Here is a 22,293-nt window from a genome sequence, read left to right on the forward strand (position 1 = left end):
TATGCTGCGCTTAACTGTTCATAGGTAACACTACCGTTTATTTTTGATAGTCGTTATTTTAAAACTAACGATGCATGAATACATGAAAATTTTACACTAGTAGTAGTTGCGAAAATTCTCATAACTCTTATCTTCAAGCATCTATACTGCCGCTCATAGCAAGTCCGTCCCATTTGCGTTTTGGTGCTGATGAGAAAACAGCAATTGAAAATCGTAACACTTTTGGTGAAATTTTGCACTCAAATGCTTTTTCAATCAAGACCATCAACAGAATTTAGTACTGCAATGACAATCTAACACTTTTGCATCATAAAATTCACATACACACCGAAATTTGATTAAAATTTGTTGAAAATCATAAGCTGGGACTCACATGCGATTACTTTTAGGGTACGTAGCCAGAATGATAGCAAGTCAGTCCCATAGCCAGCTACGACCAGTGATGAAAAACAAACTACTACAAATCGATGGCGGTGCTAAAGCTTGCGTTTGGAATAAATCTATCGCTGGTCAATTCATGAATGACCTACTCTCGTGCTTCATTAAACAAGTTTTTTGTGAGAAGCATAACACAATGTAGCAACTGCACCACTCAAAATAAAATTAGATTTTGTTTTTACATTTGATACTACTGATAAATTCGAAATCAGTTTGGGTGTAGGAACTTGTTCTTAATTTTCCTGATAGCGGTCACACGTTCGTGACGGCGGACAGGTTCCACGTAGCAGTGGAAGCAAATATGAAAGAACACCTATAGCTTGGGAAAATGTTTGCTGTTAAAGCTAAGTAGCGTACCGAAGTATTTGATATGACTGACAAATTCTTCAAAACGAAATTCACGATAATAATCGAACAATTCTTGCCCACGTCTCTTCATAAAAAACGGAAAAAATACGAAAAGTAGCATTCACTAAGGAATGTTTTAACTAACAATACAGTGACACACCTAAAGCATTCACTGTCAACAAACAACAGCTGAACGAAGCTACTGGTGGAAACTTTGTTATGAAGAAAACATTGTACTAGCTGGAGCCACACGATGTAGAACGCGTAAATTCAATCAAACCTCCTATCGAATATCACTTGGTACATCCAATTCTAAACCTGAAGACCATAAGTTGTGGTGAATACCACATTTTTCATAATTATTATTGGCTGTGAGGTTAAATTGCGAAGATTTTTGCAATGGGACCGACTTGCGATCACTTTTGCTATGGGACAAACCGACTTGCTATTTTTTTCATAGTTTCTCAGAACGAAGTATTCAAAAATATTTGTTTTATCGAAAGTAGATTTAAAAAGGAATTGATTCCATAAATAAACGCAAAATTGACAAAAATGCAATTGGGACGGACTTGCCATGAGCGGCAGTATAGTTCTGAAAAGAACCGATTCCATAATATTCAGTCAAAAATTCGTGCTACAGAACGCTGCTAATCGCACCATGAATATTTTGAGTTGACTCGTATGCAGCTCTCGTTTCTCAATGTCGCGTACCTTTAACAGCTGCACTGCTCTCGCTTATGTGTAACAAACTAAACTGAAGCTGAATTTTCCACACGCAATCTTTTGTATCGAGTTCAGCGTAGATTTTTACCATTAAGGCGTGGCCACGTAGCTTATAGAAGGAAAGAGAAACAAACCAATACATCTTCAATACTACTGAGTGATTTTCATAAGCATCAAAAGAAAGTTTTTGCTTTCCCGCTGCGAAAATCACTCTGGTTCTTAGATTAACTAATTTTCGTTTCTTATGTTTGACTGATAACGGTGTTCGAGTGAACACAAACAAACAATTAAACCGGAAAATCACTCAATTTAGCAGTGAAAATTCTTGAAATGAGGGTTATGTTTTGTTGTGATAAACTATTCATAGGTAACACTACCGTTTATCTTTGGTGCGCCCTGGTCGTTATTGTAAAAATGATTATTGAGAAATAGATGGCCATTTCACACTAGAAGTAGTTGTGAAAATTCTCGTAACTCTTATCTTCAAGCATTTATAGTTCTAAAAAGAACCGAAATTTGCTGCTACAGAATGCTGATAATCACACCACCACCGGTAGCATCGATTATTTTGTTGGCCGCGTATGAAATTTGCTCTCCGCTGTGCCCTCCAGCAGCTGTGCCAGCAAAATATCCTGCAGCGTACGATGGTTATTGTTGCTGCCGTGTGCAGAATACAGGTAACATGCTCCGCGGTGCCTGGAAGTTGACTCGTATGCAGCTTTCGTTTCTCAATGTCGCGTACCTTTAACAGCTGCACTGCTCACGCTTATGTGTAACAAACTATACTGAAGCTGAATTTTCCACACGCAGTCTTTTGTATCGAGTTCAGCGTAGATTTTTACCATTAAGGCGTGGCCACGTAGCTTATAGAAAGAAAGAGAAACAAACCAATACATCTTCAATACTACTGAGTGATTTTCATAAGCATCAAAAGAAAGTTTTTGCTTTCCCGCTGCGAAAATCACTCTGGTTCTTAGATTAACTAATTTTCGTTGCTAATATTTGACTGATAACGGTGTTCGAGTGAACACAAACAAACAATTAAACCGGAAAATCACTCAATTTAGCAGTGAAAATTCTTGAAATGAGGGTTATGTTTTGTTGTGATAAACTATTCATAGGCAACACTACCGTTTATCTTTGGTGCGCCCTGGTCGTTATTGTAAAAATAATTATTGAGAAATAGATGGACATTTCACACTAGGAGTAGCTGTGAAAATTCTCGTAACTCTTATCTTCAAGCATTTATAGTTCTAAAAAGAACCGATTCGATAACCTTCAGCTCGAAATGTATGCTACAGAATGCTGATAATCACACCACCACCGGTAGCAACGATAAAATATAAAATTTGCTCTCTGCTGTGCCAGCAAAATATCCTGCAGCGTACAATGGTTATTATTGCTGCCGTGTGCAGAATACAGGTAACATGCTCCGCGGTGCCTGAAAGTTGACTCGTATGCAGCTCTCGTTTCTCAATGTCGCAAAGCTTTAACGGCTGCACCGCACTCGCTATTGTGGAACAAACTAAACTGAAGCTGAATTTTCCACACGCAGTCTTTTGTATCGAGTTCAGCGTAGATTTTTACCATTAAGGCGTGGCCACGCAGCTTAGACAAAGACAAACAAACCAAAACATTTTGTTGAGTCAAAATATGTAGGCAGTGGAATTTATTTCGTCCATGTTATTGTTATCTGTGCTTGGGAAGCAAGCCAAGAACAAGGGAAATGTATGGGAAAGCTTGACCTTGGAACTTTTGACCTTTTTCCACCATTAAGCAGTAAAGCAACAATGTTGAATGTAATATCAAAAAATTGTTACACATTTTATCTATCCACCGAAATATAAATGACTAAGATGCATTAAGTCGTTCGCTTGCTATAACCGTTTGAAATCTGACGCAAAATTTGCCAGTTTCATTTTCATTTTCACAAAGTGTAATCTAGTATAGAAAACAAAGACGTAGTCCTACGTCAAAACCGGTTTTGCGAATATTAGTTGTAGAGATGGTCGGGTTTGATGTTTTTCAAACCCGTACCCGACCCAACCCCAAATTTTTTTTTCTGTCGAAACCCGAGCCCGACCTGAACCCGAACATTTTTTATTCGTTCAAACCCGAACCCGACCCGAACCCGAGAATTTTATTTCTATGAAACCCGAACCCGAAATTGTGGAACCTGAACCCGATCCGAACCCGAGATTTCATAGATTTTATAGTCGGGTTTCGGGTTTTCATACCCAAACCCGACCTGAACCCGAAATTTTCAAACCCGAACCCGACATTTTTTTTTTCACCAAACCCGAACCCGACCCGTACCCGACACTTTCAAAATTTTTCAAACCCGAACCCGACCCGAAACCCATCTCTATTAATTAGTAGGCAGTAAGAGGCGTATGAGTGTAACGCTTCGAACAAGAACGAAGATTTTTCAGACTTGTTTTGAATTTGTATTTTTTTTTTTAATTTTCGAAAGCTTTCCACGGTTACATGAAAATTTAATCGAGAATAGCCAAACGTTCATCAATGTTTCCTTTGCTCTCACCTTAAATTATTCAAAAGCCCACGAATTATGAAAATAAAAGAGTTGTGTTTCAAAGAAGTTATGTTGAGCGAATCATGCAACAAACGGTCAATTCTGCCGCATTCTACAAAATCTGTCTGTATTATAAACTGTTTTGTTTACTGGCATATTGTTTAGTATTCAAGCGATATTAACCTTGCAAAAGTTTTGTTTGCCAAGTTGGTCTATAAAAGTAACCAGTTGCTCTTTACGGAAGTAGTTCAAATTGACAAGTTGAAGTATTAAGCCGGCTTCCAGAACCACAATTTGTATGGCTTTTAATCTCCAGAGTGCCGTGTTAAACATGAGCGTCTAAGGTATTTTGTGAACTGTTCGTAAGTGTAACCATTGTGAAAGTTTAGAAATAAATTACAGTAACATATCTTGATGCGTCAACATATTTGATTCAAACATGCTTGAATATAAAAATTGAGCATTTTAACATTTTATATTTACCTTTATGTTTTGTTCATTATGTCGACTGGGTGAATGTTTCTCATAGCATGTCACAAACGATCACAGCTGAGGTCAGGTGTTAAGTTTCGTTTCAGTAAATAGTGAATATCTGATGCATAGTAGAATAGGTTTACCAGTGAAATTGCGCGTAATTATATGGACGGTTACAAAGCAAATTTGGTCTGGAATTCCCAATTATCGAAAAATAAACCGTCACGAAAAGCATGACTTCGCGACGACTATTTGTTCTAACTAGAGTTCTCAGCACATCCGATCAGCTCCTCCACACATATACTTATCATCCGTTGTAGTTTATAACCTTCCGTCCGATGGGTGATCCTGATTATCACAGCAGTGGGTGGCCCGGGCAAGTGGTGAGATTCTGCTGAGAGTCCTATTACTATTACTATATGCGCTGTAGTTTATACTCACCGGCCGCAACTACTGAAACGGGCGATGGCCACCGTTGATCAATTATTTACATGCGCCTTTTTTCAAGTTCCATGTTGATTTTCCTCCCGCCTGACGCACTCACATACGCGGATCTGACCAGATGATACACGGTGTGACCGTAAAGACAGAGTAAAAAGCTAGACTTACATTGCGACATTGACAGTGAGTGGCGGTACTTTGAAAGGATAACATGTTCCAAGCCTAGGGACATCGCGGTTTGGCTAAGTTGAACTCTGTGTACGCTAGTGATGTTGAACAAAGGTGGATTTACCCGTGAAACATTCGGAATAACTGGATAATTTTAATTAAACTGCATGAAGTAGCAACGAAAAACTGTGGAGTACAAACTGCAAGTTTCTAGCAAAAAGTTTAATCGGTTTTTAGTAGCACACCCTGAATGGCAGTGTTTGATGTTTATATTTCTAATTGTGATAGCAATGTCGAGGATGGGATTTGTTTTGACCACCATCAGAACCATGTGAAACTACCTGTATGTACTTTAGCCGGTTCCACGCAATCATTGATGGTCGGCATGGGACGATAGGGTCACTCGCCAATGCGAACGCGAACTGCACTCTATCGTGTCCACGTGTCATCAATTGCCTGCTGACTTAATATCTATCAAAGTGGCAAATAGGTAACGTACCGCTCGTATGATACATTTTGATGATGAGCACGCCAAAGATAGCTTCACCACGGTTCCCGCTGGCGAGTGATTGACAATTTGAGTAAGATTTATCGATTGTTGGCGCCGTTGTCTGGTTGGGTCTCGGAAGGATGGGTATATATGTTACTACCTATTCGGCGCGCCAGTATCGTTATACTATTCTGGTATGGCTTAGGTAATGTTTTCCAACAAATTTGGTGAATGAAACTTCAATTGAAGTTTGTGGTACGATGCCTGAATCATAACCCAGTCGTGTTATGTTCGGATCTAAGCTGGGGGACTGTTTTAATTGAATGATACCGCTATTTCCACATTTATTGTTAGTTTTGAAGTTTATGTTTTGTGGAATTGAAGAACAGAAGGTTAAGTGCCGGAGTGAATCATACTTAGGATGTATTGTAAAATGTGCCAGGCTACGACGGAATTCTGCAAATCGATCGCAGATTTCGGATTTCTCCTGGTGAACGATAAATGATTGTCTCAGCAGCAGTTGGTTTGTTTTCTCAAGGATCTATCCACACTCCACCGTAGGTGATAAATTTGGTCGATCATTTACGAGTGTAACCCAGGTCTCGTGGTCTAAGAGTCGTTCTAATCATTGCGTCCATCGGAGCGTCCTTCTGTGTTCTAAGTAACTGAGATAGTTGGAAATATTTTGAAAGGTTTTAAGGTAACTGAAAAAATTTAAAATACCCCAAAGCCGTTTTTTATTCAGTTATTATGCAGAGGCTGACCAGATTTTCTTAGGGAAAACGAGACAAATGGGTTCAAAGACGGGACACTTGAGAAGCTAGATTATTGAAAATTTTGAACAAGGTATTTCGTAAAATATTAGAACCCAACGGTTTACAACTGTCACGAACTCTGCGTTTATTGACACTTCATTCGAATATCTGAATTTTCGTAGTTTAATTTTACGGATTTCAGAATTTACGCAGGTTTTTTACTTGGATATTAAAATTTGCAGGTTTTTATGCTAATTTTCCAAGCAAATTAGTTTAACGTGGTATGTTTTCATGTTGTTTTTTTTTGGTAATTTAGAGCGTGCGTTAAATACCATAATCAATTCCCCCTATAATATTCTTTGATATTATCTAACCTAGGTATATTTTTTTTTCTTGAGTTTCACCATTGATATGACTCTTTAGTACTATTCACGAAAAAAATTTCTTCACATGTTTTTTGTGAGAATTTCGAAGTTAGCACCTTTTTTATACCCACTTCAAAATAAAAATATGGTAAAGTTTGGTAAAGTTATATCTATCTCATTACCCTAGCAATCACAAAAAAAGTAGATTTCGGTAAAAACTTCTACCAAGAAATTTCACGGTAAAGGTTTTAAGGAAAGATTGTAATTTTGGTTTCATGTACGATTTTTGAGAAAGATCATTATGTCTGGCCAATTAAATGCTTCTAACAAAAATGTTTACGTGTTTAATGTGACAGAAATGATTTCACATAGGTTTTAGAGTGATCAAAAACGGGACATAGAATTTGGTAGTGAAGCAATTCCACGAAAATTGACATCCTAGTTTTAATATTTTATCATTTGCTGAAACTTTGCATAGATGTTTCTTAAAGCAAAAGATGCCATTTTAAGCTATTATGTTTTTTGATGAACAATTCATTTTTGAAAAGCTATGTAAAAATGCTATGCAGAAAAGGTATTGATGGTTACAAATATTTTTATAGTTTGTTTGATCGGTGTGATGTCTTCGGCAAAATTGTACATAATTGTTTTATCTTAAAAAAATAAAAAATGATTATCAAAAAAAAAAAAAAAATTATTTTGATAATTTTTTATGAAGATTAGCTGTCGAATCATGAAGATTTGAGATGGTTTGATTAGAATAACATCCTCAGTAAAGTTGCAGTATTTTTGTCTTTCGAGAAAAAATATACAGCGTGAGACAAAATAATCTTTTTTAGAAAACAAAACAAAAAACCTAAATTAATCCACCTAGCGGTCAGACCCAGCCTTTCTCATTCAATTTTTATTTGTAAAAATAGATTTACATGAACGCTTCAATTCAATAAACGTATATTCACTCTTTAGGTTCTAAAATATTGATGTTGTAATCTTTACATATAAAAATGCAGTCAAGTCTGTCTGTCTGTCTGATCCATATAGGCCCGAAAACTACCGAACCGATCGACGTGAAATTTGTATGTAGGGGTTTTTGGTGCCGATAAAGGTTCCTATGATAGTTTGAGACCCCTCCCCATACAAATGAAACATAAATTTCTGCACAACTCAAGAACAAACCAAGCAAATGAAACCGAATTTAGCATGTGAATGTTTTAAGGGGTAACTAATATGTCCATAATAGTTGGATGAAACACAAAATTGTGCACATCTCGAGAACTAATCAACCAAATGGAACAAAGTTTGGCAGGTAAATGTTTTTAGTGGTAACAAATATGTACATAATGGTTTGACACCCGACTCCCTCTTCTATATGGGAGGGATCCCATGAAAATGAAACACAAATTTTGCACAGCTCAAGAACCAATCAAGAAAATACAACCAAATTTGGTATGTGAATGTTTTTAGAGGTAACAAATATGTCCATAATGGTTTGACGCCCCTTCCTCTTCTGGAAGTACATGTTTCTTCACAAATTTCTGCACATCTCGCGAACTAATCAACTAAATGGAACCATATTGGCAGGTGAATGACTTTCGTATGGAACAAATATGTTCCATAATCGACCTCAGACAACATTTTGGATTGTAAGATGGCAACTTCCGGTTTCTGGAAAACAACCAAAAATGGCCGATTTCCACCCAATATAATAATATCCGGATCTAGAATAATACACAGGAGCTAAAATCGACCACAGATAGCATTTTAAATTCTAAGATGGCGACTTCAGGTTTCTGAAAACAGCTGAAAATGACCAAATACCACCCAATATGAGTTTTTCTTTAACCAGTAAGCCGTTCAAAATCCAGAAATCGTCTTCAAATGCCATTATGAAATCCAAAATGGCGATTTCCGGTGTCGGAAAAACAGCGGCAAATGACCAAATACCACCCAATATGGGTATTTCCGGAACCGTAATGATGCACTGGAGCCACAAATCGACTTCAGACAACATTTTGAATTGTAAGATGGCAACTTCCGGTTTCTGAAAAACAGCCTGAAATGGACGATTCCCATTAAATATAAGTATTTCTGGAACCAGAAAGATGCACAGAAGCGAAAAATTGATCACAGACACAATCTTGAATTTTAAGATGGTGACTTCCGGTGTCTGGCAAACAGCCGGAAATGACTAAATACCATTCAATATGAATGTTTTCGGAACCAGAACTACGCCCAGATGACAGAAATTGATTTCACAGGCAATTTTAAAGTCCAAAATGACGACTTTCGGCTTCTGAAAAACAGTCCAAAGTGACCAAATATCACCCAATATGAGTTTTTCTTTAACCAGTATCCTAAATACCATTTTGAAATCCAAGATGGCGACTACCGGTTTGTGAAAAACAGCCTAAAATAAACAAATACTATCCAATATAAGTATCTCTGGAACCAGAATGATGCAAGGAGCTAACAATTGACCTCAGGCACTATTTTGAATTGCTAAATGGCAACTTATAGGCAACAGTCGGAAATGACCGAATAATACTCAGTATGGATATTTCCGTAAACGTGAAGATGCATAGAAACCAAACATTGACCCTGGACACCATTTTGAATTTTAAGACGACCACTTTTAGTTTCTGGAAAACAACCAAAAATACCTCCCAATATGGGTATTTCCGGTGTCAGATTGATGCCAGGAAGTCTGCTGAAAATGACAGAATACCACCCAATATGAATATATTCAGAATTAAGGCGATGTACAGAAGCCAAAAGTTGAGGATATTGTAATTTCGTTTGTTATTTGACTTTGATCATATCCTATGAATTCGTCGTGCATTTGCAGACTTTAAACACATTGCAAGGAATCAATGAATTTGGAACGTTCAAATAGTACGATACTACATTTAAATTATGTTGAGGCCACATATATCGATCAAAGCAGGTATAGTTTCAAACAGTCTTTGAATTTCTCTTCTTTCCATAACTTTTGAGCCACATATCAAATTGTTATGATGTTTGTTATTTGTAAGTTTGAGAGATGACTCGTTCGTATGAAACTAGTTATGTTCAAATAAGTCATGTAATCTTTGAGAAAATAGACTTTCGTTGTTTTATTAACAATTTAATACATAACGGTTGCTTAAGTTCGATTATAATCAAATGAAATGGGAACGTGTAGGGCAGCCAAACTTTGAAACCACGTGTTCAATCATAATTCATCAGTTAACCCTTAACTAGCCCGCTCATCTGATAATAATAATCAAATCGGTTGTATAGTTTCTGAGATAATGAAGTTTCGTGATTTTCACAAGTCGGTACATTACAAATGAAGTTACAGTTCGATTACAGTAAAATCCAATAGGGTCTTCTGAGGCAGCTAGACTATTCATTTGACACTAATTTTGTGGAAATCGGGTCGGCCATCTCTGAGAAAAGTGAGTGAGTCCAAGTAGTCTTCGGAATATGTTCCTATGCATGGCTGGATTTCACATTTTTAAACATAACAGGCAAAGTCACAGTCCGATTGCAAAACAAATCAATAGGGTCTTATGGGGCAACTAGACCTTCCATTTGACACTGATTTAATGAAAATCGGTACAGCCATCACTGTGAAACATGAGTGAGATTAAACAGTCTTCAGAACACGTTTCTTTTCATAACTTTTGAACCACGAATTCAATCTTCATAAAATTCAAAACTTAAGAGTTTTCCAAGCATCCCGTTCTTTTAAAACCAATTTTGTACAAATCGGTTGTGTAGTTTCTGAGATATTGATGTTTCGTGATTTTCACATTTTTAAACATAACCTCTAAACTAAAAATCCGATCACAATAAAATTCAATAGGGTCTTATGGGACAACAAGACCTTTCATTTGCAATGAATTTCATGAAAATCGGCCCAGCCATCTTTGAGAAAAGTGAGTAAGAATAAAAATCTGCACATACACACACACACACATACACACACACACACATACAGAAAATGCTCAGATCGTCGATCTGAGTCGAGTGGTATATGCCATTCGGCCCTTTTGGAGCACTTTAGACAAGTGATTGCTGCAAGTGATTGCTATACCTTTCTAGGAGAAAGGCAAAAATATAATTATAAATTAAATATCTTAAAAAACTTACTTATTTTGAATCTGATTTTTTTCTACAAAAACTTAACACTGTAAGCTAGGCAATAAAAGCCTAATAAAGGACAAACTCATTATCTAAAACTTCGCCAAAGACACTCTACCGATCAAACAAACCGTTTAGATGCCGAAAATATTTTGTATCATTAATAGACACTATTCCTCTACTTATTTTTTATTTTTCTAAACCTCAATTGAAAATAACTTGAAAACAGATACATTTGGTGAGTTAATTATTTTAAGCTTCTTGGTGTGAAATGGCTAGCTGAATCGTTCAAAATCATTGGAATGCAAATATTAAAAAACCATTGAAATTAAATATGTTTTTAAAGACTTCGAATTTATTTTCAAAAAATTCCATCACGTTCCCAGCCAGGGGCCAGAGTTTTGTTATAATTTAGAGTTTCTTTAAAAAAATCAGAAAAAATTAGCTTTTCTTTTGCAAATTAATAACCAATCCACTTTTAATGTTGATTTATGTCGAACACCTCCCGCTCTGTGGGACTTTCTTCTTGCGAAATAACGCATTTTTTGTTCGAAACATCATTTTTTCCCCTGCATTTCATAGACATAAGTTCGATAAGGCAGACAGTGTATGCAGCTAGGGAAGCGAAAAATAAGCGAACTGCAAAATATAAAACAGACTTGAAAAAATATACCGCATCCAGACGGGACCTAAACTCGCTATCTTCCTGTCTTCGGCATGATGTTTCATTTAATTAAACTACTGTGACGGTGGTACTGTTCCAGAATCTATAATCGTATCACATTCTACTGCGCCGCCTATTCTATTGCTCACCCCGATCAACTACACACACTGCTATGAAGGCGTTACTTTTACCACTGATAGACATAAGATGTCGGAAAAGTAATGCTAGATGATTTTAAAGAAAATAAACCAAGGAATAAAAAAAACCATTATTTTCGACCGGAAGTGTTGCCAGATAGATTATTTTGTATTTTATAACTAAATTTACACTTTTTGGAAAATGAGCAGTCAATTTGAATTTGTATTCTTTGTGTTGCTTGGAAAATTTCACGAGAGAAACAACTATCACCTCGAGGTAATATGAATCAATCTCGAGACATACCATTTTTACGAAACCAGTTTCAAATTTCTCCATTTTATATGAAACAATCATAAATATTGGAAAATGTCTGCTACCTTTCTTACCCGAACGTAAATTTTTCGGATTTTTCTGCCCATACAGGAATCTAGATATATTTCCTTTTTTTGCACTAGTGTTGCCATTTTTCTCTCAATTGTTTCCCAATAATTATTTTTTTCAAATAAATGTTATCTGTTTATCAATCTTTTTTTTTTCCTTTTTTTCCCTCTCTTCGTCGCTATTTTGTTTTATATTGTTTTATTCTCGTCATAATGGAATAAGCAAACATGACACAGAAAAAGACATCCGTAACAATTATTTGCTTACTTTTTTATTTAGTTTGAACCAATTCACAGAACAGATATGCAACATCGAACAAAACTCTGCAGCATATCGGTGCCCAAGCTTTCGCATTCATTTTTTGCTGTTCCATCCTACATTGTTCTTACAGTGCATCGTTCGAACAGGTTGCTCCAATAGTTTGAACATGCACCAAAAAATTATCATTACTTGTTTCAATGACCAGGCAAAAAGGTGATCTTGAATAGTTGAATCTATCAAAATCAGGTTAAGACAGGACCGCATTCAAGAGATTTTTAAAGCGGAAATTCAGTAATAATTCACAATCAACGTCAATAGAACAAATTAAACTAAAAACCTTTCAACCATTCAAACATTGTTTAACAAATTTTCTTGGATTGTACACCTCGCGACTGTTGAAACTATTTTAACCTGTTAGTTGATTTACTTGAATATTTTCGTTGGACTTGGAAACTAAATTTCGCGACCATCGACAATATTTTTTCTCGTACCGTTTTTTATACCTAACATTGCAAGTAATGCATATCAGACGCGCTATACAAAGCACTGCTTACGACATTAGGTACAATGTAAAAAAATGATTGTCGTTAGTCAAGATATTCAGTTTTCAACTTGGGCAACAATGAAATTCATTAAAAAAATATATATCTACATAAAAACCGTTGCTCGTATGCGGGTGGTACTGTATGATTATCACGAAAAGGCACCCTCCAGTATCAGCTGGCTTTATGCTTTTTTTTCGGCTCAAACAAATCACTTGCCGGTTTGTTACATATCTCAGCAGCCTCGTGATAGCAACAAGTCTTTCGATAGATCGGCTAAGGCAGTGGTTCCCAACCTTTTTGGCTCTGCGGCCCTTTTCGGTAAATACAAAGAGCGCCGCGGCCTTCTTTGCGAAGCACAGAGAGCATCGCGGCCCCCCGAAAAAAATACAGATACAAGTTTTGCTATACAAGGCTTCGTTTTTCAGACTCATATTGTCCTACAAGTCTAATTTGTTTCACGTCTTGGTAATACACAGAAGAGTTGAAAATCCGCTTTCACAGAGATACCTAGAACAGAAATTTTAATTACCTAACAAATTTACCAAGAGCATCGTGGCCCCCCTAGATGAGCCTCGTGGACCCCCGGTTGGGAACCACTGGGTTGAGGGCTTCGGCCTTCCATCTCGCGATGAAGGTTCACTTTATTTTGGCCACAACACATTCTGTGCTGGATCCTACACGCAAAAGTTGGATGGTGCGAAACCAGTACAAAATTGTGCGTTTTTAGCGCAATTGTTGATGTAATTCGGAACCAGTACAATGATTGCGTGTTGGACATAACTCAATTAATGCTCTAACGTTTCTCCAATGTATTTGGCAGCTCCAAACTACTACACCTAAACAGTTTCAACTGGTATCAAGCAGCATTGCAAAGCGAGCGAGAAGCAAAACCATTCTCCTCCTTTCTGCTTGAGGACGAGACATATGCTACGCTTTTCAAGTCTTTTGCACACACGTTTTCGAGATACTTTTTCTTCTTCATGCATTCCTCTGAATAGCAGCAAGCACGCGCCGACAGTATGAGTGAGACTAACAACACTGGTATCAATCAAGTATGTACAGCACGGGTGTCTCGCTCATTTCGTGAAGCAACGAGATATCGCCTTGCGCGTCGGTCGCAATCCGAACCGAAAGAGAAGCGAAAGAGCAACCTGCAAATTGTATGTGACGTGTCTAGTCTTGTCGCACATACATGGAAATTCTACGAGCGAGAGAGAAATTTCTCTCGTCGCTTGAGAAAAAAGCGCGTGTACAGAATGACAAATAATAATTATTCACAATTATAAGTGTTGCCATAAAAAATCAGCAACGCTTTTGTGGCTTTGTAGAATGGAGGGTTTTGCTAGTTTTGCGGTGAAGCTAGCGTTGATTACAAAATGTTGTGAACAGAATTTTCTTTCGTTTTTTTTTTTGAAAATCATTCAATGGTACTTTTTAATTACCAAATCCACCGAGATAAATCGATCGAGTATTATAGCTATTTAAATCTAGTGAGTTCACTAGTTGTTGTTTGCTGCTTGCACTGCTCCATGAGTAGCAGTCACTAATACACTCGATGTGAGAAATAAAGTGTCGGTATATGATACATATTCTGATTTCATTCTATGTCAATGTATTCGCAATACAACTGCTGAGTTATGCGTTTCACACATTTATTGTGCGATTTCTGTACAACATTAGTGCGAATCGGGAAGACACAATGATTGTACAAGACTTCAACTTTTGCGTGTAGCAATCAAATTCTGTCGCAGCTGTCTAATTTATGTGAATGTGGAAACAGCTTCTACAGTGGTTGTTGCCAGAGTGCCCTATTCCCCACAGGGTGCAATCAGCACATCCTATTTTGAACAGCAAGCTGCCCTGTTAGAACGCCATAACAAAAGCGGTTATTTCGACTTTACAGAAATAATTTGAATTCGATTCAATCAATGAGTATGAACTGAATTTTGTCGTCTGGTCGCTCGTCAACTGCAATCTGAGGCAATACGCAACAGAGAGCACAAGAAATCGCTTAATATTCCAAACCGCAATACGATACGGGTTGTATCGTTGCGTGTGCGAGAGCTTCATCGGTGTTTCTCCGTTGGGTACATATAAAGATTAGATGCGAATTCTGGAATCTTTCTTTAAATGCAAATTATGGAATTTTTCGAAGATGAGAGGTGAAACTTAGCAAAAAGGCGGAACCTATAGCACCCTTCGGCTATAAAAGAGTGTTTCTGGCAAAAGTAGTTACATTCTTTAGGCGGAAGGTAAACCGGACGCACTGTCCAACATTGACAGTGACGTAGCGGGTTGTGGTAGTAACAGCAGAGCGGATTGCAGTTGCGCCAGTAGTAACTAGTTTTCCGAATTCGCTTTCGGCTTAAACAGATCACTAGCTAGGTTGGTCACATGTCTGAGCAGTGTATGTTGTCAGAGTGCCTTTATCCCCCCACTATTGGGGCAGCACAAAGGTTGCGATCAGCATATCAGATTTTTAACATCGAAGTGCCTTTCTCAAGGCAAATAAACAAGTAATTGAAGGTTTAGAAGCACAAAAGACATTTTGAGCGGCGAACTACCCTCCTTTCTTACCCGAACTGGGGTAACTAAACAAGTAATGAAGAGTTTCTTGATTTGAGCAATCAACTTTATGACTCATTATTAAACGCTCTCAACAATGCATAAGTTATACGGTAGAACTGATCAAAAGAGCCATTTGGAAGCTTTACACCACAAGCTAAAGTGGCGCACGAAACTGCAACAGAACTCTAGCAACTAGCTGTCACCGGTTGCCTGCTCTCCTATGCATAACCCACCTATCAGCTGCGAGAGAAACGAAAACAAAACTTGCCATAGTTCACACACAGGTACACGAGCTGGCTAAGGCCGAGTACGCACACGAACGGATGCCAAAAGCGGAACGGAATGATCTAGAGAACAGGTTTTTCTGAATCTATAGAGATGCAGGCAATCCACTCGTGAGCTGAACAGAAGATTCAGTTCTTTGAAATCCGAAATCCAAGTAAGTTTCGGAATATTTCTGTAACGTGCTTTTGTTTTCTTGGCAAGCTCTTAAAGCAGTGTGGAGGAGGATGGTTGTTGAGTATTTGGAAAGTATATGCAGTAAATTTAGAATTTAGTAGGATTAGGAGAAGACGAAAACAAACATTAAATCAAATCTTCGTCAATATTTTCTAAGAATCACTTCCTATAGGTTCTTTATAAGTGACAGTCAAAAATATAACAATAAACAATCGGCTTGAAAATTCGGATTCGCCAGATACTTAATTGAGTCCTGTGTTAGTTGCTTTTTTGCTTGTCGAGCTGATCGATTATTTCCTTCTTCATATATCAATCGTAACCTATCATTCCTTTCTAAAATTTTGATTTTTGCTGCTCGTACTTAACTTCTTCTTCGTTGATTATACTGGTCCACAAAAGCGAAAAAATAGTTGTCCTAAAGCTTTAACTGGCACCAAAATTCACAGGAATGGTTAAAAAGCTATAATCTTTCATTTTTTCCAGTTTGAGCTAAACAACAGATTATTAGGTAATTAGTAAGAAAGTTGGAACAGTCTTCCGATCCACGTGATTAGAAGCCTATAATTTCTTTTGTAGGTGCTGCATAAATTTTTCATTGGCCCTAGAATATTTGTGACCTACAAGTAACGATTGAGTTTAAACAACATGTGCAATGTGAGTTTGTGCTTGGCGTTTTTCAGATTACTTTTTCATGAATGACGAATTAAACTATTTAACTATTTTCGGGTGAATTAAAACATACAGTCAAGTACTTTATTGGCAAATTAACACATTTTTTGTTTTTAAAATTTCAAGACAAAACTATTTTACAGCTTTACGTTAGAATCAAAGCGTAGAGTCATAACTCCTTAGAATACGTTCAATTATTGATTTCCTCCAATGTGTAAAATATGTTTTCTGCCGTCATAAATACTAAACAGAGTGCAGCACGTGGGTTCGTCGTTTTTTTTTCTGCTAGATGCAAATGTTTACACCTCTGCCTTTATCCTGGCTTGCAGTTCAATTGGATGGTCCCATTTACCGGACATAATTTATTTATCGTCGATACATACGAACACGTCATCGACGGGCGGTTTATTCGCCGTATTCAATTCGAATCCGAATGACCTAGAAGTTGATCACCGCGGCCAAAGTTCAAGGAACGATGCGGCAACCTGGGACGAAGGCAGCAGCGGCACAGGAGCCCAATGAAATTGCTTCTCATCGATTGAACATATGTACAGAGCAGCGTGACCAATATGGTATGCTGGAAGGTTTTTTTTATTGATTCGTGTTCAAAACTAACTTCCGGTTTTGTCCGGTCCACTAAAATATTCTTCACAGATTTGAAAGCTCTTGACAAGTTGCTGGCGATAAAAGTACAATCACATGATGACCAGGGTACATGTTTTTCGACCTCGAAACTATACCATCAGCCTTGTTTACATTGTAACTTCGGTCATGCTAATGCATATAAATTGTAATGTTCAAGAACTCATGCACTAGTATATAGTACCGTGTTGTCAACAATATTATGTAGGATATTGAACATTTGTCATGGAAATGCGTTATGTATTACTCCTCATGATGGAATTACATTTCGTTTTCCGCGCTACTTCTAGGCTCATAGATTTGAACTATCAAATTTCATTCTTGTTGACAAAGGTGACAAACACGTATAACAACAGGGCTTGTTTGTTTATTGTGATATGACATCAAATTGCAACCGTTTTTTTCTTTCTTTCTGTGCTTTCGAGTGCACCCAATATAATTAAACTCATTCCAGAGTAAACAATAACACTCAGCGCAGGTCATAACATGATTAATTATGGAGTGGTTTTTTCAGCTGGTGACTTTATGAGCAGGGAAAGTCTGTGTGCCCCGTTACTGCAATATACTTATTGTAGAAGAAACATACGGAAGTAATGCTTGTCTGGTGCCTAATTGATCATTTATCGACTCAAACAAAATCTACTGTTCTGATGGTTGAATAGGATTTTCGCTTTCCTTTTACTAGGCTGAACAAACATTACTTTGCAATAGTACCGTATTTAATCGCTCTGTCAGTTTAATCGTTAGTAAATATACAGGATAAACCTATTTGATTGACTCACAGTTTAGCTCGCTCGCTAGTGGACCGGGTAGTTACGTTATTTGATATGGTGGTCAAAAACAAATGCATCGGATTCAAGACAACTAACTTTTTTCTGACTCTAGGAGTTAACACGCGATCGCAAACTCGATAGTGTCAACTAATAGCAATTATAATCTCATCGAAACAAGCAATAATTAATTTGCAGTGCTGAAAACTGTGTAAAGTACTGAAGTTTTTATATGTGAATTAATCAGTTGTCAAAACTAGAAAGCTACGAATGGATGATGGGTATTTGTTTAGATACAGGTAAGTATCGCTAAATAACTTTAAAATGATTGCAACCAATTCCAACTAGCCGAATTTTCCCTCATCTCTACTGTAGAAGTGCACACTTATTTTTATAAATCGAATGATGAAAGAGTGCTTGAATATGTTTTAGAAGAGTTGCGAAAAAATGATCAAGCGGATGCAAGAAAAAGTATTCGATTCACAGTGATAACCAATAATTCAATGTTGTTTATCGGTAACCCGCTCGCGTTAGTCTCACCGCTAGTCGATAAACGCTAATCATATAGTTTAACTGAATGCGCGTTTTCCCCTAACTTATTACTATGTAAACATAAACCAATTTTTTAACAATTTCTCATTAAATTGATACGAATATGTCTTGTTTTGTGCAGTACAATAACAATTACTCTTAATGTTTCGTAAAGCAAAACTTCGTTTGATAAAATTCAAATTTTGAGACTAAAAATTCGACTTGATAAAGCTGTTTCCGTTACCTAAACATTATAATATTGTTTAGCCAATCCTGTCTTTCACGAACTATCTGCGGCATTTAATTATTAAAAACTTGAGAGAAATCGATATAAGGAGGAACTTGGTTTTGGAATACATTAATCTCAGTTCGATCTAGAAGGCTGACTTAATTTAAAATAATAAAAATTAATTCAAAAAATCATATTAAACTGGGATTATATCAATTGCAAATTGAAAAAAAAAATAATTTAAAATCAAAATGTTTGAGAGTGGCTAAATGATGTTATAGTTGTTTGATTTGGAAAATACTTGAATTGCCTTTTGCTCGTTATCTTCGCAGACAAAAGCAACACCGTCCAGGAAGTGGAAGAATCCGATTGGAAAGGTGGCGGAAGAGGTGGCGATTCTCGGTTGGCAATCGTTGCGTCCCCGACGCTCAGCAACGCTCGGGGTGGAGGAAACAATCGAGGCACGATGCAAAACACCGGCAAGGTCAAATTCGATCCGCCCAAGGTACCGGTCATCTTCATACTCGGTGGCCCCGGTAGTGGCAAAGTGACCCACTGCGACACCCTGATGCAGGAGCGCCGTGGAGTCACCCATATTAACATGATGGATCTCCTGCAGCAGTACGCCATCGGGAATGGTGAGTCATTTGCCCGTCGAGGTCTCCTGCACGGAACGGTGAATTGACTCGTCTCAAAGTATCAATAATTTATGATGGGAAAGAAATGTGACATTAGTTAGAAAGTTTCTCCATTTCCGATGAAGACAACCGTTCCTCAGACAAAGCAGAACCAAGTACGCATTTTCTGTCCTACCGTTGATTGTCTCGAGCGATTGATTTTCGATACGGTCTCATTTTCAAGAGCACTTTTCTTGCCGTATACGTCCTCATACAGGAGCTTGTTGATAGTCGTTTGAAATATTAATTAAGGTCAACTAATGCCGGTTTGTTCAAACGTTAGCTGATGTACAATTTCCGTTCCCATGATTGTTTCTGCTGTTTGAAATTAATTCTACTTATTTATTCGTTCTATTTACTTTCATATTGGAACCCAGCAGATATGCAGGACTTTTCCCAGCTTTCATCACGTACTGTCACCGAGGTACTCATGCTTGAAATGAAAATGTCACCAGCTGCCAAAACCTACCTTGTGTCCGGGTATCCGCGATCAATGCGAGACGTCGTTGAGTATTCCGAAAAGGTAAGCAATTCAGCACGATAAGCCACCGGTTACGGTAAACATGCTTCGTTCCAAGTTAATGTTCTCTGGTAAAAATAGCAGCTGCTATTAAAAGAACCCCGTGCACAGACTGTTGACGTAACTGAAAATTCATGAAATGAATAAAACTATCCTTAATCAAACGCTAATTGTAGCTTTTGTCTTGTAGATCCAGGTGATCAACGGAGTAATACTTATTTCCTGGCGCCAAACAATCCTTCAACGTCAAATAGACTACGGTGCCAAGCTGGGCCATGTGGTATTGTCACTAGCCAAAATGGAACTGGAAAATTTTTTCAAGAATGTTATGCCAGTTGCCGACTATTTTGACCAAAGTGACATGCTGATTGCAGTAGGCGCAGATTGAACATAAATTTGTATTTAGATAACGATAGTTCTTAATCTTCAGATCAACGGCGAACGTGCACCATCGGAAGTGTACAAAGACTTCCGAGCGGCCGTACTCGATATTCTTGGAGCGCAGGAAAATCAGGAAGCACTGTTGAATGGAGTTGCAGGTATGGGTAGGGGCGTGGACGACATTCCCGGCAGTATAGTAAGCGTAGACACGGCACCTAGTCAACATAAAGTCATTGCAGCTGCTCCAGCACATCAAGTAGAAATCAATAACCGAAATCGATCTCCGTCGCCACCTGTGCCGTCACTGGCGGTTGGACCTGGTGCTCCTTTGTTACGACAGCAATCACGTATTCAATCGCCCCAGCAGACGAGCTCCAACATGCTGAGCGTTCCAGATAAATCCGGTAAAATTCCACCTATTATTTGGGTGATTGGGGGGCCTGGCAGTAATAAGGCGACACTCTGTCTAAAGGCTGTGGGGGTCAATCCTGGATGGGGACACTTTAGGTACTGCTTGCTTCGGATCTTGTTCAGTTTTGCTTAATATATATAATTTTTCTCTCACTGTAGTGTTGGAAGGCTACTTAGAACTGCGGCAGACTCAGATCCACGCTTGGGTACAAATAATTTTGCCGTTAAGGAAGCAATAACAGCCGGTGAAATGGTGCCCAAGCACTCTTTGGAACAGCTACTGGAGACTCAGTTGGCTCAGTTGAGTGACAAACGGGGAGTAATTATTGACGGTTTCCCTAGGGATATGGATCAAGTAGCATTTTTCGAAAAACAAGTGAATTTCTTTTAACTTTGTCAGAGTTGTTTAAAATTATTAATATATGATTTTCTATTGTAGTACAATCAAAAACCGCCTATTATTTTGCTGGATTGTTCGAAGTTGCAGCTTGGGCGGGGCAGATTAGACGATACGGTATCTTCCTTTCGACGGCGGCTCGAACTGTTTCGCGAGCTAACACTTCCCATGCTGAAGGAAATGGACTCTGCTGGACGGTTAACCATTGTGAGTATATCTTAAACATTACTTGTTTATGGGTATACAATATTATTCTATTGTTTCTGCTAGGTTGATGGAGACACCGACAGTCCAACGGTTCAGCGAGAGTTCGAGCGCATCGTTCGCGACAACATACAGAAAGTGTTGCAGCAAAAGGACGCCGATGATGAAAGCATAACTCCGGTGAAAATTGGCAGCTTCAAAAATGCCATACAGCAAAGTCGTCAGTCGGATGATACGGTCGTGCACGATCTAGATGCGGATGTACCGGGGGTCGTCCCAACCATCAGCCATCACGTGAGTCTGGCGAATGGACACATTGGTGCGGTGGGTGTTCCGGCCGGTGCCAAAAATGGATTCATTCCCAATGGCCGGCCGAATTTCCGTAACATGTTGCAGGAGGCAGACAATTTTGATTCTCATATGTAAATTAACGCAATAGAAATGTCGAGTTCAAACATCTTCAATACGTAGCAAAGAGTACAAAAATATAGTTTTTATTCGATTGGTTTTCAGTCCCGACAGATGTTATCATTGTTTGAATATTAGCTTAGGTATGGAAAACACAACAGAACAAATTTATTATCAACCGCCAAGAAAAGGAAAACAATATACTATGTTTTGTTGAAATTTTATTAGAGATTAGTATTAGGTTATCTAGAAGGAATCATTATATCATACCGTTTATACCAAAAAATTGTTATGTCAGTATAGCGTAACGTTCGATTGCGTTGTATTTTTAATATATCTTATACTAGAACGATGAAATAGTTCGAGTTGAATCAAATAGGCAGCTATAGGGATTCAACTCTACTTTTAGATCACTTTATCACCAAACCACAGAAATATATCGTTATAGTTGGAACATTTTGAATTACTTGCTGTTTTGCTTGACCGAATTGCCCTTAACATTCGAGCTGAAGACGCATGGTTTTCTCTTCAAGCACATTGAGAACTATTCAATTTTATCTATTCAGGTATGCATGCAT

General features: G+C 37.8%; 1 protein-coding gene across 8 annotated transcripts; it reads left to right on the forward strand.

Moving 5' to 3' along the window:
- Positions 1–4,293: 4,293 nt before the first annotated feature.
- Positions 4,294–22,179, forward strand: LOC129730504 (adenylate kinase isoenzyme 5). 8 transcript variants are annotated; one of them, XM_055689880.1, is made up of 10 exons: positions 5,128–5,615; positions 18,073–18,256; positions 19,050–19,355; positions 19,772–19,917; positions 20,105–20,287; positions 20,345–20,453; positions 20,535–20,802; positions 20,866–21,082; positions 21,146–21,310; positions 21,374–22,179. In XM_055689880.1, exons 2-10 carry the CDS (start codon positions 18,232–18,234, stop codon positions 21,731–21,733), a joined length of 1,779 nt encoding a protein of 592 aa, XP_055545855.1. In that variant the 5' UTR covers positions 5,128–5,615; positions 18,073–18,231; the 3' UTR covers positions 21,734–22,179. The 8 variants fall into 8 exon arrangements, with proteins under 8 accessions (XP_055545856.1, XP_055545850.1, XP_055545853.1 ...); XM_055689875.1 differs by having other exon boundaries at positions 5,098–5,239; positions 20,345–20,802; XM_055689878.1 differs by having other exon boundaries at positions 5,123–5,239; positions 18,156–18,256; positions 20,345–20,802.
- The last annotated feature ends 114 nt before the right edge of the window (positions 22,180–22,293 follow it).

The sequence above is a fragment of the Wyeomyia smithii genome, chromosome 3 (genome assembly GCF_029784165.1).
Source record: "Wyeomyia smithii strain HCP4-BCI-WySm-NY-G18 chromosome 3, ASM2978416v1, whole genome shotgun sequence".
NCBI lineage: Eukaryota > Metazoa > Arthropoda > Insecta > Diptera > Culicidae > Wyeomyia > Wyeomyia smithii.